This window comes from Habropoda laboriosa, unplaced genomic scaffold (genome assembly GCF_001263275.1).
Source record: "Habropoda laboriosa isolate 0110345459 unplaced genomic scaffold, ASM126327v1 scaffold176, whole genome shotgun sequence".
Taxonomy (NCBI): domain Eukaryota; kingdom Metazoa; phylum Arthropoda; class Insecta; order Hymenoptera; family Apidae; genus Habropoda; species Habropoda laboriosa.
Genome location: NW_017100321.1, coordinates 905,696 through 919,166, shown reverse-complemented (window position 1 = coordinate 919,166; position 13,471 = coordinate 905,696). Strand labels below are relative to the sequence as shown.

Here is a 13,471-nt window from a genome sequence, read left to right as displayed (position 1 = left end):
CAGCATCCCTAGTCAAGAATCGAATTCCATACCGGTCCGATCGTCCTCTTCGTCGTTGTCATTGTCGTACACGTGTCACACGCACCGACACACCTTATGCGCCGTAACAAATTTCAGGCAGCTTGGTACATGCAAGAGAAGGAGGGTGAGAAGCGGCATGAAGGGGTGAGGGGGGAGATAGAACACACTTTTGCATCGTTTTCCACGGTTAAACGGGCTGGATCGAGCTTATCGCTTCGATCGTGGCCCGTATGAAAGACAGTAAACAAAACGGGGCTGTTTCCTCGAGTGTTTTTGGCCATTGGATTGCTCGGACACGGGCTATCGAATGTCACGTAATGCCTGGCGTAATGTGCGCTTTAAAAACGGTCAAATATTTACCGTTTACGTGGTGTTTGCGACCATCCGAGTCCTTTTTCTTCACCCCCGCCCACTTTCTCTCTCTCTCTCTCTCTCTCTCTCTCTCTCTCTCTCTCTCTCTCTCTCTCTCTCTCTTCGCCACGTTATGATGCCCGAGAAGTACGTTTAACGAACAGATTCTCGAGAAGAATTGAAATCACTGTGATTGCGAGTGTGCAGAGATAGAAATTGAAATTTAAAATGGAACGTTTAAATTCGAATTTAAATTAAAATTCTTTTCCCCGTGATTTGAATTTAAATTGTTCCAATAACGCGCGACGTTAGGCGGGTTACGCTCGAACGATGCGCTTAAATTTGTTGAAAATTCGACGTTCAAAGGCGCGGCGTTATCCTGAACGCGAATTTCCCCGGAACGAGAAAACACTGGGATAGGGTGCTCGCTTTGGAAAATCTCCTTGGAACAAGATTTCGGCTAATCCCGGGAATCTCGTGTTTAGCGTCGTACGGACGTTGGAATATCTTCGTTTACTTAAGAATACGTCGTTGCGCATTTTTCACCGAACCGTCGAGGCGGTCTTACGAAAAAGAGGGTTGAATAATGGGTGTTCGTAGAGTTGGTTGGTGGAAGAAGAAGAAATAGGGGGGAGCCTTGCGAGAGGCACCAAAGCATACCACCCCTTTTGTTCTTTCGAGTATAATGGACATGCATCGCGTCTCTTTCTTGCCGCTTTTTAATGTACAATTTACACGATGGAATTGAAAGAGAAATCGATGCCCTAAATCGTTAGACCCTTTTTCTCTCTCGTTTTTTTGCCTCGGTAATCACGTAACGGCGCGCGATGATTGAATGCTATAGAAAAAGCACGGATTCATTCGTCGATGATAAAACACACAGTACTAGTTTCGCCGATAAATTTATCTTCTAATTCGTTTACGCTTTGCATGCTCAAAGGCAACTGGTAAAAAACGGAAATGCAGCTATAAATTCTTTCACTGTATTAGAATTTTTTATCTTGGCGAAAAAGTTTCTGTGTAAAATGTAGAGGGAAAAGTAAGTTGTGCGTATAACAAGATTCGTGTTTTTTTTTACACTTGTTACGTTGTAAATTTGTTCGACAATTGTAATTTCACGTTTTAATCGTGCAGTAGGGTTATGTGTGTAGAATAATTTATAGGGATATTACAGTTTGTGCTTTACAAACGTTTAGTAGTATTATACGTATATCATGGTTATAAACATCACCGATACGATCGAGTTCGATAGTACGTATTATACTGTTCGATTTCGAGATATCGATTGTCGTTCGAGTTTCAGACACCTAGCAGCACCATGATAGTGTGATATTTTGATTGTAGGTTATGTCACGAAACGGTGATTTTACAAACTTTTTGCTGCATCTTCGAAATGTAAGAATGATATCGTTTTTTCGTTGTTTGTCTGTACGAAATGGTTTAGTTGAGTTGAATTTACATTAGAATTATGTCATACATCGTGATGTAAATTTTTTCACGCTTTTAACCGGTTAGTCGGTCTGCAAAAGAAAACGTTGGTTCCTATAACTTTAGTACTTGTCTCTGATACCTCGCAAATATGGATGATCAAGCTTGCCCAAGATGCAAAACTACCAAATACCGAAATCCATCATTAAAAATGATGGTGAACGTTTGCGGACACACTTTGTGTGAAAGCTGCGTTGACTTGTTGTTTCTTAAAGGTTAGTATTTTTAGGTTAGTCGAAAACTATACGCAATAGCAAGTGACTTGATATTCATTATGCAATACTGAAGGTTCCGGATCTTGCCCTGAATGTAAAATTCCTCTGAGAAGAGCAAACTTTCGCGTACAATTATTTGAGGATCCTATGGTAGAAAAAGAAGTAAACATAAGGAAAAGGATACTGAGAGACTTCAACAAGAAGGAAGAGGACTTTGGATCATTAAGGGAGTTCAATGATTATTTGGAAGAAATTGAAACCATAATATACAATCTGGTTAACAATATTGATGTAATAGAAACAAATAAAAAAATAGAACAATACAAAAAGGACAACAAAGAACAAATAACAAAGAGTAAATCTAAACTTGGTAGAAGCGAATATGAACTGGAAGAGATGATAGAATTGGAAAAGCAGAAAGAGGAAGAAAAAAGATTAGAGTTAGTAAAACAAGAAATGGAAGCTAAGAGGAAAAAGATTCGCGAGAAAGAAGCATTGATAGATGAGCTGACATTTTCAGAAGGAAATGCAAAGAACATTGTGGAAACATTTGCCTCTGCCATACAAGCATCAAAGAAAGAAGCAAAAGCAGTGCCTACTAAAGTCACTCAGTTTAGTACAGGTATTAAATTTGGCAACCAAGGAAGTCAAAGTTATTTGCCTATACCAAAGATTGAAGAAGGGCCTCTGTTCTCTTACACTCCTATTCGTCAAACAACTGAAGGTCCAATGCCACCTGGCTGGCGAGAATTGCAGTCTCGTGGTTACGTTACTCACGTTCGTTGCGAATCTTCGTCAGAGAGGGCAGGAGGATTCAAGGCACATGTTGCATGCTTAAGGGCCTTACAAGAATCTATGGCTGGTCTATATCATAATCCGTCACAACGCCAAGCAGAATTCACAACTGTGTGACCATACAGTCTGTTTTCATACCAATAAAATTATATCTCTAATTTTGTAAATAGAATAGCACTTAATGATTGATTCGTCTAATTGCTACCTACGATTTAAAGTCTCTGACCAATTCATTCAAGCAATAAAAGTCAAGCTGATTACATACTACTTGTGATATAATCAGAAATTACAGGTACATGTGCCTTGTATATTTATGTAATATTTAGTACTGCATATTGTATATCATGATTGTACCATGGAAACTATACGACTGTAGTACCGTCTACTTATTACATATACATAAGAAAAATCAGTTTTTTGTTTTCACACAAAATAAAAATCATTTTGTTAAAAATAGTAATACATATTAATATTCCTCTTTCCCATATTCTATTTTTTTATATTTAGAGAGTTGCAAGAATTAATGTACTGTTTTCATGAATACAATAAAATATTGGTAATTCTAGTAATTTTTATAATTAACTATACCAGTTGATGGTACTCGTAGTGAATTTGTATTCTTTTCTATCAACCGATGTTTACCTAACAACTTACCAGTCGATAACCGACAGTAGGTATCCCGCCAAAATTGTTGAAGAATTTTTTTAAATTTTGTAATTTTTACATCTATTTATTCTGATCACATATTTATGTTTTCAACATTATGGAAATAGTATGTCTGTTTTCAAAATTAATAGTGATCGACAGAGTAACTAAAGAATACGTGAGCAATTGCCTGAACGTTAAGGTGTACCTAGGAGGAGACACTTTCTCCTTCAGCAATCTTTCCAGGAGATTAGTAATAAACCAAACCATTAAAAAAAGAAAATTGATTTTGACTACGATAAATACGTACGTTGCAATTGAAACAGTTATAATATAAAATTAAATGCACAGCCAAAAAATCTGTTACAAGGATATGAATCAAATTATATTCCATAAAATACAGATCATTATTTAAAGAATGAACCTTTTTTTAAAGTGAAATTGTATAAATTTTACCAATAATTTAAACTCCAGATCTGTTTGAACAAGTACGCCTACCGTGAAATCAGAGCAAAATTTTACGATACACTCTCTTCTTTCACTTCATCGCACTTCATTCCACTCAATACTCGACGTATACGAGGTAATTAATCGACATGCTATATAAAAGTCTAATCGACTGTTTTACTTTGCAAACGATAGCAATAAAATGCGCATCGAATTAATGTATCCATTATACAATAATTTTTTCCGATACATTAACAAGCACGTTTCTTATACAAAACTGAACTTCAACAAAAGACATTTAAATGAGAACACCAATATACCAATAAAAATTATTATTCCGACTAATAATCAATTCGAATAAATTAATACACGTGATATACAGAGGGAGGTTAATAGATCACGTATTTAGTATACGTAGGGTACACACGTAACAATGTTATTTTAACTGATCTTTCTTCAAGCGTACAATGTTTTCGGAAGGACGGTTGCTCGACGACTGAAGTATTTGTTTTCAAGCGAAGTTCGCGTCACCGTGAACAAGCTGATGACATAAGATACACGCAACGTAAATAATGTTTTCAATTTCAATTTGTTGTTTTACAGGTGTCTCTCACGTCGGAGAAAGTGATCCTATTACAAAACAACACGGTGGTATATCTAGTCGTTCTCACTGGCGTTTTCTATCGTCCTACATGAAGTTTGCTTCGATAATCGCAACAATACGGATCGATCTTTATTGACCGATTCGCAGTGAAGTTTCCTGCTATTTAGTCTTCAAGATCGCGGAGTACGGTCGCTTGGCGGTCTAAACATTTAAATTTTCTATCGTGAAAATGCTGGTCGGTTCTTTTTCCAGGAATTTCTCAGGAAACTCGCGGAAGCAGACGCGGTTGGCGAACAAATCGCGAGCGAGCGATCGTACGCGCGAATCTCGGCGACGGGACGGAGTGCCGAAATGCTTAATTAACGCGAGTGGAGCTTCGGTGGCTCTTCCATGGTATAGCCAATCACGTGCTTGCAAGTGACCGGAGGCTCCGCCCATCGAGAGAGCCCCGTTGCCCTTTTCCTCGTGACTACCGGCCACAGTACGTACGCGAACGTTCACGGAGTGTCATCTCGTTCGCGCCGTCTTTGCTTTTTCGAGAGACGGGTTTCTTGAATTCGACGCATCGCCAACTTGAACGTATTACAGTTTTTCCCGCGTGTAATTGTCAATTCTTCCATACTCCATGTTTTCCCTAAATCGTTTGAACGTTTTCGCGCACGTCGCTTCGTTTTGAAAAGCGCGCTTCCGTTCGCGACGTTGTCGTGTGGTAAAAAAAAAACAAAAAGAGTGCACGTCGCGGGACAAAGATATTCGCGTCTCTTTCGCCCACGGTTTCGCGCATCAGTCACGAAAGATCAGTGATCTATCCGGGCCGTAAAACATGTAAGAGGAAACACAGTTGAAAGGAAGTTGAAAAAAAAAAGAGGAGAAAGCCGTCGTCTCGTTGGAAGTGGGTACGTCGGACACAGAGGTCGGATCGTATCGAGAGGAACGTTCGATCTCGATCTGTCAGGCCTCGGGATCAACTGGTCGATGCAATACCTCGATCGATATCTATACTCGTAAGAATGCGTGGCTGAAAACGGGAGCGACGGACAAAACCCTGTCTTTTCTTTTTTTTCCCATCGAGTTGCAACAAACGATCTACGAGAGTCAGAGCGCGAACCATCGAATTGTGCAACGAAGAAGATGCGGCCCGTCGTGACGACCTTCCTGCTCGTACCGTTGCTGCTCGTCGCGTGGCAAAACGGCGCGCAGGCCAACTGGTGGTGAGTTTCTACAACACGATTGTTTATGTCCACCGTGCAGATAAGATCGCGGTCCGTGCCTTTCATGAGGCTGGATCTTCCCTCCGCGGCTCGTATTGTTTCCATCCAAGGGAGCACGCCTTGTGTCGCGAATAATTTAAATGGGTCGCAATACGACTGTACGCGGTGACTATTGAAAAGCCTGTTTTTTTTCCCTTTCGCCTCTCTTTAAACACCGGCGTGTTACGTCGAACGTCTTTTTACTCACTGAGAATGTTTCGCGGAAAAACGCGACATCTTTTGTCATACAATGCTATATCTGAACCTATAACATCGCTTTTTAACTTGATAAGTAAGCGAACTTACTCATTCAATTTGTTGGTATAATATCGCGGTGCCATTCATTCGAAAAACATCGCGTCTATTCATTGTCAGTGCAAAAGAAGAGCACAGACATCATTTGTACGATTAATTATTCAATTATATAAGGGAATTACGTAAAAGAATATTCTGAAAAATTAACTTCAATATTAACCGTCTTTATTAGTCGTAAATACCGTACAAGTTTCAAAGCAGTCAGGGAAAAATATGATGAAATATTATCGTACAATTTTTTCACCGTCGTTCCGACAGTATCAACAATCTTGCAAAATCGAGAAAATTAGCAGCGATTTTGATTTACAGGCGACCAATTAACCGTGTAAATTGAGGGTTAGCTATATTCTATTTTTCATCAATTTATAATCTAAAAGTGTATACATCAAAAAAGTAGAGAAACAAGTTTATCGATAGCAAAAGTTGACTTCAAAGGATAAACTACCGATCCGCCATACGAAAGGAATGAGACATTAATTCGTGGTAGACGGGGCGCGATCGAGGCGGCTGGTCGCACATGCCGCCCGACAATCTCACGATCTACATTCGTAAGATCGGAATATCTGCATGTGTGGAATTCGACTATCTATTCCAACATAATTTCTATACTTTTTTCCAATTTTCCTCTATAAAATGCACAATGAGATCATCGGTCGCGAAAAGCCTCCATTTTTGACAGGCCATCGAATTTGCGACTGCTGCGCCGCGACACTGGACTTCTGAAAAGTTAATTACGCCCGTTCGCCATAACCTCAATGTATGTTGCGTTTAGACGAAAACTATATCAGTAATTGCGTCAGAGTTACGCTTTGACTTACTTGACTAATATTTCCTGCGTACACCGTACGCTTTTACGTGTAATTTCATTCGGTGCAATTGCCAATTAATTATCGCCGCTCTACCATGACTATCGGTGACTGCTCTTATGAAACGGTATTACCGTAATGAAAGGTATTTTTCTGTCTCCGACAGAGGTCCTGTTTCGTATGATTAACGATACGGTCCATATATAGTACAGACATTTAGAAATTGATCTATTTTGCAAGATCCTGTAAAAGAGTGGTTGTAGAAGGAACGAATGCTTACTGTGCCGCGTAACCGATCAAAACGCGGATTTGATACGCTGCCACGTTATGGTGGCATTTTTACAGTAGCGACTATATGGGTTCGGCGGCGTAAGCGTTTATTTCACCGTTCGAAATACACCATCGACGAGGCACATGAGATATTCGCGAACGTAAAGCCGCGCGATCACGTTTCCGTACATAGAAAGGCACGTACCGTACGGAGGAGACGATGACGAAACGTTCGCTTCGAAGGACAATTTTCTACAGATCGTTTCACCTATTGTTCGTAGATATCGCCTGGTAGTTGTTTACGTATAACCGTAGCGTTTTATGGTATCGAGCAGACATGCGTCTAACCGATCGGTAATATCGGTATTATCCTGTGTCGCTTCTAGTGACAAAATTGGGAACCATTCTTAATCCAATAAAAATTATCCTCTGCATTCCCCGAACAAGGAAAATATCCTTTCTAATGGAAATTGAATTACTCTGTCGATAATTGTTATCTACGATCCGTTTATGGGTCGCGAAAAGTGTATTAAATTATATCAAGCATATGAAATGCTGGATTTTTTTTAGTTACTAAAACGTCATATTTCTTTTATTCTAAAAAAGTCCGTTGTGGTCATTGAACAACGTGTGACCAATATTTTCGCGCGACAAAAATGCGACACTTGCACTGCGCGCCATTCTAATAAACAGCTAAACGTAAAATTGGTCGGTCTAAAGTGCCTTATAGACGAAGAATCCCCTTCGATATCGGACACGCGAGAGGCATGCACGATCGGGGAAGCCCCGATGATAGCGATGATACGCTACGGCAGAGAATGCGCCGGTGGTGTCGACGCGCCCCTACAGGGCACACTTTTAAAACGGGAAGGCCGGTGCACGTTGACGTTCTATGGTCAAGCGAACGATTCCAACACCGGCAGATTTTATTTCCGACAAACTGGTTCCTCGGGCGATTAATCGGCCCCGCTGGCGGCCACACCAACCTTCCGGTATATATACCGCTCGCTTCTTCGCCTGTCGCTTTATCTTGCTCAGGCGGGCCGAACACGCGACGCGTGAACTGCAAACGCTTAATAACTCACGTTAAGTCGCGCCTGTTAGCCTTGCTTGAACCGACAAATAGTCGTTGGCTTTTCTTGCCCGATCCTCCCCCACCCCACCCTGCCCTACCCCTCCGCGACCAATTTGGCGTTCGCCTGGTCGTACACCACCTTCAGGCGATTTCTCAAAGCGAATCCCCCTTAATGCGCATTATCGGCCGCGTGTTTTCTGAATAAGCATCTTTAAACTAGCGTCGATCACCGTCGCGCCATGGATGCTGCTGGCGTCGTGTGTTTCTTTATTGAAAGGTGTTTCTCGATGGAATGTTATTAGCATTGTTTAAAAGTTCATCGACATCTATCGTCTTGATATGTTCCTTTGTGCAACGTGTTTTTTTACATCGTGATGAATGCGAAAGATGGAATGAGGATATATGTACACATCGAGCGTTTCGAACGTCGACGTTCTTTAGAGGTTACCACGGACAAAGAACATAACACGCGCCTAATAAGCTTGCCGCGAGCACGCGATCTGCCGATAACTGTCATATTAGCGCGAGATGTCGTGCAGTCGGTAAGACGACGAGTTTTTAGTAGTTTGACTGTTTGCTCGTCAACGTGAAATACATTTCCGTGGCGAGACGAGCACTGACACCTTAACGTTTCGCAATGCCCGTGGTACTGTTACGGGCGCGTCGCGTCGGTGCCGCGCGGCATAACGGTATGGCAAAAAGAAGTGCAGGGTCATTAAACAAACCAGTTTGATATTAAGGAACGTCCCTTTGCTTCTAAATCCGCCGACGGTGCGCCTCATACGAACCGAAACGATATCACCGGACGCTGGACACATCGGTGCTGTCCTTTCAGTCGTCACGGTCACCATAAAGGGGCAGAACGAACGAGTGTGTCGTAAACCATCGAGTTTTTAGTGCGGCGTGTAGGAACAAAGCGGGGGAGGAAGATAAGACGGAGCATCGACCAGGAACAGGCAAGATTTAATAAAAGCATCTTTATTGCTCGAACAGTGTGAATATCCTCCCTCAATACAGGACGCGTTATAGTTGCGTCCGCGATCTCTTTACGACGAGCGATTAAAATTCGTATTAACGGGCGAACGAGAGTGACGACCTTCCTTTCCACGACCACGTTTCGCCGTTAAAACATGCGATCACCTCTCGAACGTCGATCCACCACTTTATCTCTCTCTCTCGCTCTTTCGATCTTCGCTCATAGAGGTCGTTGCTTTATTTCGCGCGAGCTTTTATCCGGCCATAACATGACGCCTTGACCGTCGTAAGTTCGCCTATGGAAAAGAGAAGCTTCGTTCGGTTTAACGCACGCTCGTAACTCGAGCAAACGGGCTAACCTTTCTATAGATCGGATCGTCGTCGCGCGCGTCATAGGTGGGGAGAAAAGGTTTACGAACGAGGCGCACTCTTACGTCGACGAATTGCCTTCCCAACGCGTCGATGCTTCGTCGAACCCCAAACTGCCCGTTCCTGTGAGATTCAATGGCAGGATAAAGTTGGTACGAGAGCACTATGCATTATAGCCGGTGTTTTTCGCCATAGTGGGATCGGTTTTATAGAGTCGAAGCAACCGACGAGGTTATCACCATCCTTGATGCGTCATCCGTCCTCGATCCGTCGTAAGATTTTTTACAAGGTTAGTATAAAAAACACAGCGAAACGTATATGCGAGTTTCGTGTCTCGTAAAAGCGAGTAGTATTGCCGATAACAGGTTCCCTCGCAGTGGACCGTTCTTCTTTTGCCCTTGACGGAAAAGTAATGGAGGCAGACGCGATTGTTGTCCGGTGGATATAGAGAGGACATTTGCTTTCCTGTGAACGATAAGAATGTTTGGATTCATTATTTGATTAATATGCTCGAGGAGTTTCGTGGAACACGATCCTTTGCAGATAAGGTTACGGTCGAGGTTAGATTTGTTTGACGCCAAATAGAGACATTCGGTTATTCCGTTTTTCGTACTTCGTTCGACCACCATATTGGACTATTGGCGAATCAGCAGCGTCTACGGCGACGCCATATTGGCTGTTTATCTATCGTACACCGTTGTCATATAAACAGTCATATAAGATTCGTCGTCTCGCGAGTGTGTCAGTGACGAGAGCCCGAGTTTAGACAAGTACGTCGATACATACAGCAATTCTGATCACGCAGAAAAAGTTGCACGCACAGTTCGTTGCCGCTTTCTCCTCATAGTGACCGTAAGTCACCGTAAAAATCGCGTACCGGTTTAAAGTAACGCTTCGAGGGAGTAATATATGTGAGACCTTTAACATCGCCTGGCAAAAAGCAGCGGGGAGTCATCGAAGCCACGGTGCATCTTCATTTTCTCTGGATCGTGGTCGGCGGATGAAGCGAATCTTTTGTAGAAGGTACGTTATATAGCCATCGGAATCGAGAACCGTATCTCGTTCGTAGGAGAGAGAATACTCTCGTATATACAGTAGTTCGCTCGACGGGGCAATTAAGATCGCTATGTCGATAGATAAGCGGCATTTTCTCCCATGACACGTCACGCGATACATCGAATCGTGATAGGCGAACGTTAAATCCGGATTTTCAAGGTGTCCTACGAACCGTGGAGCGCGACAAAAACCTAATACCATCCTGTTTTGTTTAGCGTGTCTATACTTCTCGTTTTACGTGGAGCGGTGTATCGCGGCAGGGTTCGGGTGGTGGGGAGGCTCCTTCTTCGCGCGGCTTCCTCCTCTCGCTCGAGGAATCTCCGACAAAGGGAAGCCGACGCGAGCTTTCGAAGCATGCCTTCAGGACTTCTCGGCCAATGTTTCCTTCGGGGGCCCAGATATATTGTCATAACGAAGAGGCTGCCTCTTGGTTAGGGCCACGAGCGTACCTCTTTCTCTCTTCCTCCCTGTCTCTTCACTTCTTTCTCTTTTTTGTTTCTTTTCCCGTCTTTCTCTGGAATATCGCCGGTTTTCATTCGGGGTGACCCCTCTTCCTTTTCTTTTTTTTTTTTTTTCGTTCTTTTAAACCGTCTTCCTTTTTTCTCGTGGTTGTTCTTTTCCCGTTCGAAGCTCTCGCTGGCTACTCTCATTATGTGCGAACCATTATTCCCCTCGCTCCTTCCCCCTCTCTCGGCCATGGGTCCCGGTGTATACAGTTTTGTACTTCGGTTACGCTTACAATGGCCACCTAGTCCTCCTTCCTGTTTATACGTAGCGGCGGTGGCGGCGTCTTCCTTTTGTTCCGCCTGTCTTCTCTGACCTCTTCGAGCAATATTATTTTTGTTTTTGTTTCTTGTTCATTTTTTCGAGATTATGAGAATTGGATTTTTTCTTTCATTTGATTATATCTTATGAAATTTATGATAATCGAGAATGTACCGGGGAAAATAATCTCGGGCGTTGAAAGGGAGGGCTTGTTAGGTTATGTTTCGATAAGACGTTGCATTAGAATGGTTGATACATTGCCAATCAAGCGAGTTACACTCGAATAAGTGCTTCCAAAACAGGTTTTCGTGAAAAGTACCGAAGAATCTTGTATCGCGGGAATTAATAATGCGAAATCGTAAAATAAAGTATATAGTATCTAACAGTACTGCGAAACGACATTTTTTTGAGTGAAATACGAATTCTAAATCGTTCGATGGAAAACGGTGATACGCTGAAAATACGTAACACCGACAATTATCCTGAATTCTTTACCGTACAGGGCGTTGAAGAATCTAATGTTTAGAATTTGAATATTTAAATTTGAATATCTGAATATAAATTTTAAAATTTGAATAATCTCTATTCGATTGGCGGAATTCAAATGGCGCTTACTTTTAACGGCATTGGCTGAGTTCAAATTTTCAATATTCCGAATTTCATTGACTAAACTTAAAATTCCAATATCTCGAATTCGATTGGCTCGATTCAAATTTCGAATTCGATTGGTTGAATTTATATTTAAAAATTTCAATATTTATATTGAAATGTTACAAATTTAGTTGACTAAGTGATCATCCGAATTTTTCACTATTTCAATCTAATTTATCGTCAATGAAACGCACTGTACAACAATATTTCGAAAAATAAAAATATTTCATTTCAATTTAACCTGAGTATACACCACAATAGCTCTTTGAATATCGTCATATTCTATTGCCGCACCTTGTACTTTCTTATCCTTCTCTCTCTCTCTCTTTCGACGACTGTGGACCACCTGTGACCCCACGAAGCCGCCCGTTAACTCTTCAGAGGTTAAGAACGAGATTCAACCGCGGAACACAAAGAAAGGAAAGAAAGAAAGAAGGTCGAACGTACTTTACGTACGTGGCGGTGGAATATGACGATTATGACGAGGACGTTAACTGTCGGATTTCAATGAAGGCCCTAGGAAACCCGTTTCGCATCAGAACCCGTTTGCGCGCCGTCGCGGTAGAAGAAAAGGGAAGTCCATTAGGCGTGCGTACGCGACGGCACGTCGCCGTCACACACGCGACGTTCTCTACGTCGTTTCACCGATTCGTAATTTCCTTTGGCTCGCCGCGGGATCCATTCTCTTAACGACGCCGCGGGACTCGTTCGCCAACGCAAAAAATCCGTGAAAATTCTCCTTGCAAACTGCCTTTACCACCTCTGTCAATCTCTACCTTACCCACCAACGATTTTCCCTTGTGTGTCTTCATTATCGGACATTCTCTTCCCGAATTGTAACGCGATGCAATGTACCGATTCGTGTAAAAGAAAAGAAAAAATCGTAGGATTCCATTTAACCCTTTCATTATTATTGGTGTCTATAGGCGTTTCGAAGATATGCTCGCACTATACTGTTGCAGCATACTTTTTGGTGCACTTTCGTTTAAATTTTTAATACTTCAATTTATCCTTTACGCACTTCCCACCTTAATTTAATAAACCGAATTTTAATACGATACGGTTAAAGTAAGAAATTTTGCAGTCCTGGTTAAAAAATTTACCCTCTGTCGCCCACGTTCAAAATCTGCCGTAGCGATTATAGCAATTGTATATGCGATAGACCTTGTTAAACAGTACGAAATTTTCCTCGACAATTCTTCTCTATCTTCAATGGTAACAGAGTCTCAACCCAGTTACCATACTCACCCTTATATCTTTCGATGCTTATCGTTAGTTTCTGAATTATCCGATTTGGATGAAATTTTCTCGGCATATATACAATCGACATGAGTCTACAAAACGTATTTCTTAAATTTTCATTACGGGTTCAG

The 13,471-nt window shown here is 41.9% G+C and overlaps 2 protein-coding genes across 2 annotated transcripts in view; both read left to right on the top strand.

Moving 5' to 3' along the window:
* The first annotated feature begins 1,809 nt into the window (after positions 1-1,809).
* Positions 1,810-2,987, top strand: LOC108574303 (CDK-activating kinase assembly factor MAT1). Its single transcript, XM_017936869.1, has 2 exons — positions 1,810-2,075; positions 2,149-2,987. Exons 1-2 carry the CDS (start codon positions 1,952-1,954, stop codon positions 2,985-2,987), a joined length of 963 nt encoding a protein of 320 aa, XP_017792358.1. The 5' UTR covers positions 1,810-1,951.
* Positions 2,988-5,697: 2,710 nt separating this feature from the next.
* LOC108574333 (protein Wnt-1-like) overlaps positions 5,698-13,471 on the top strand; it is a 70,042-nt gene continuing 62,268 nt past the window's right edge. Inside the window, exon 1 of the mRNA XM_017936904.1 lies at positions 5,698-5,777. Within this exon, the coding sequence (XP_017792393.1) occupies positions 5,698-5,777 (80 nt within the window). The remainder of the gene's footprint in view (positions 5,778-13,471) is intronic.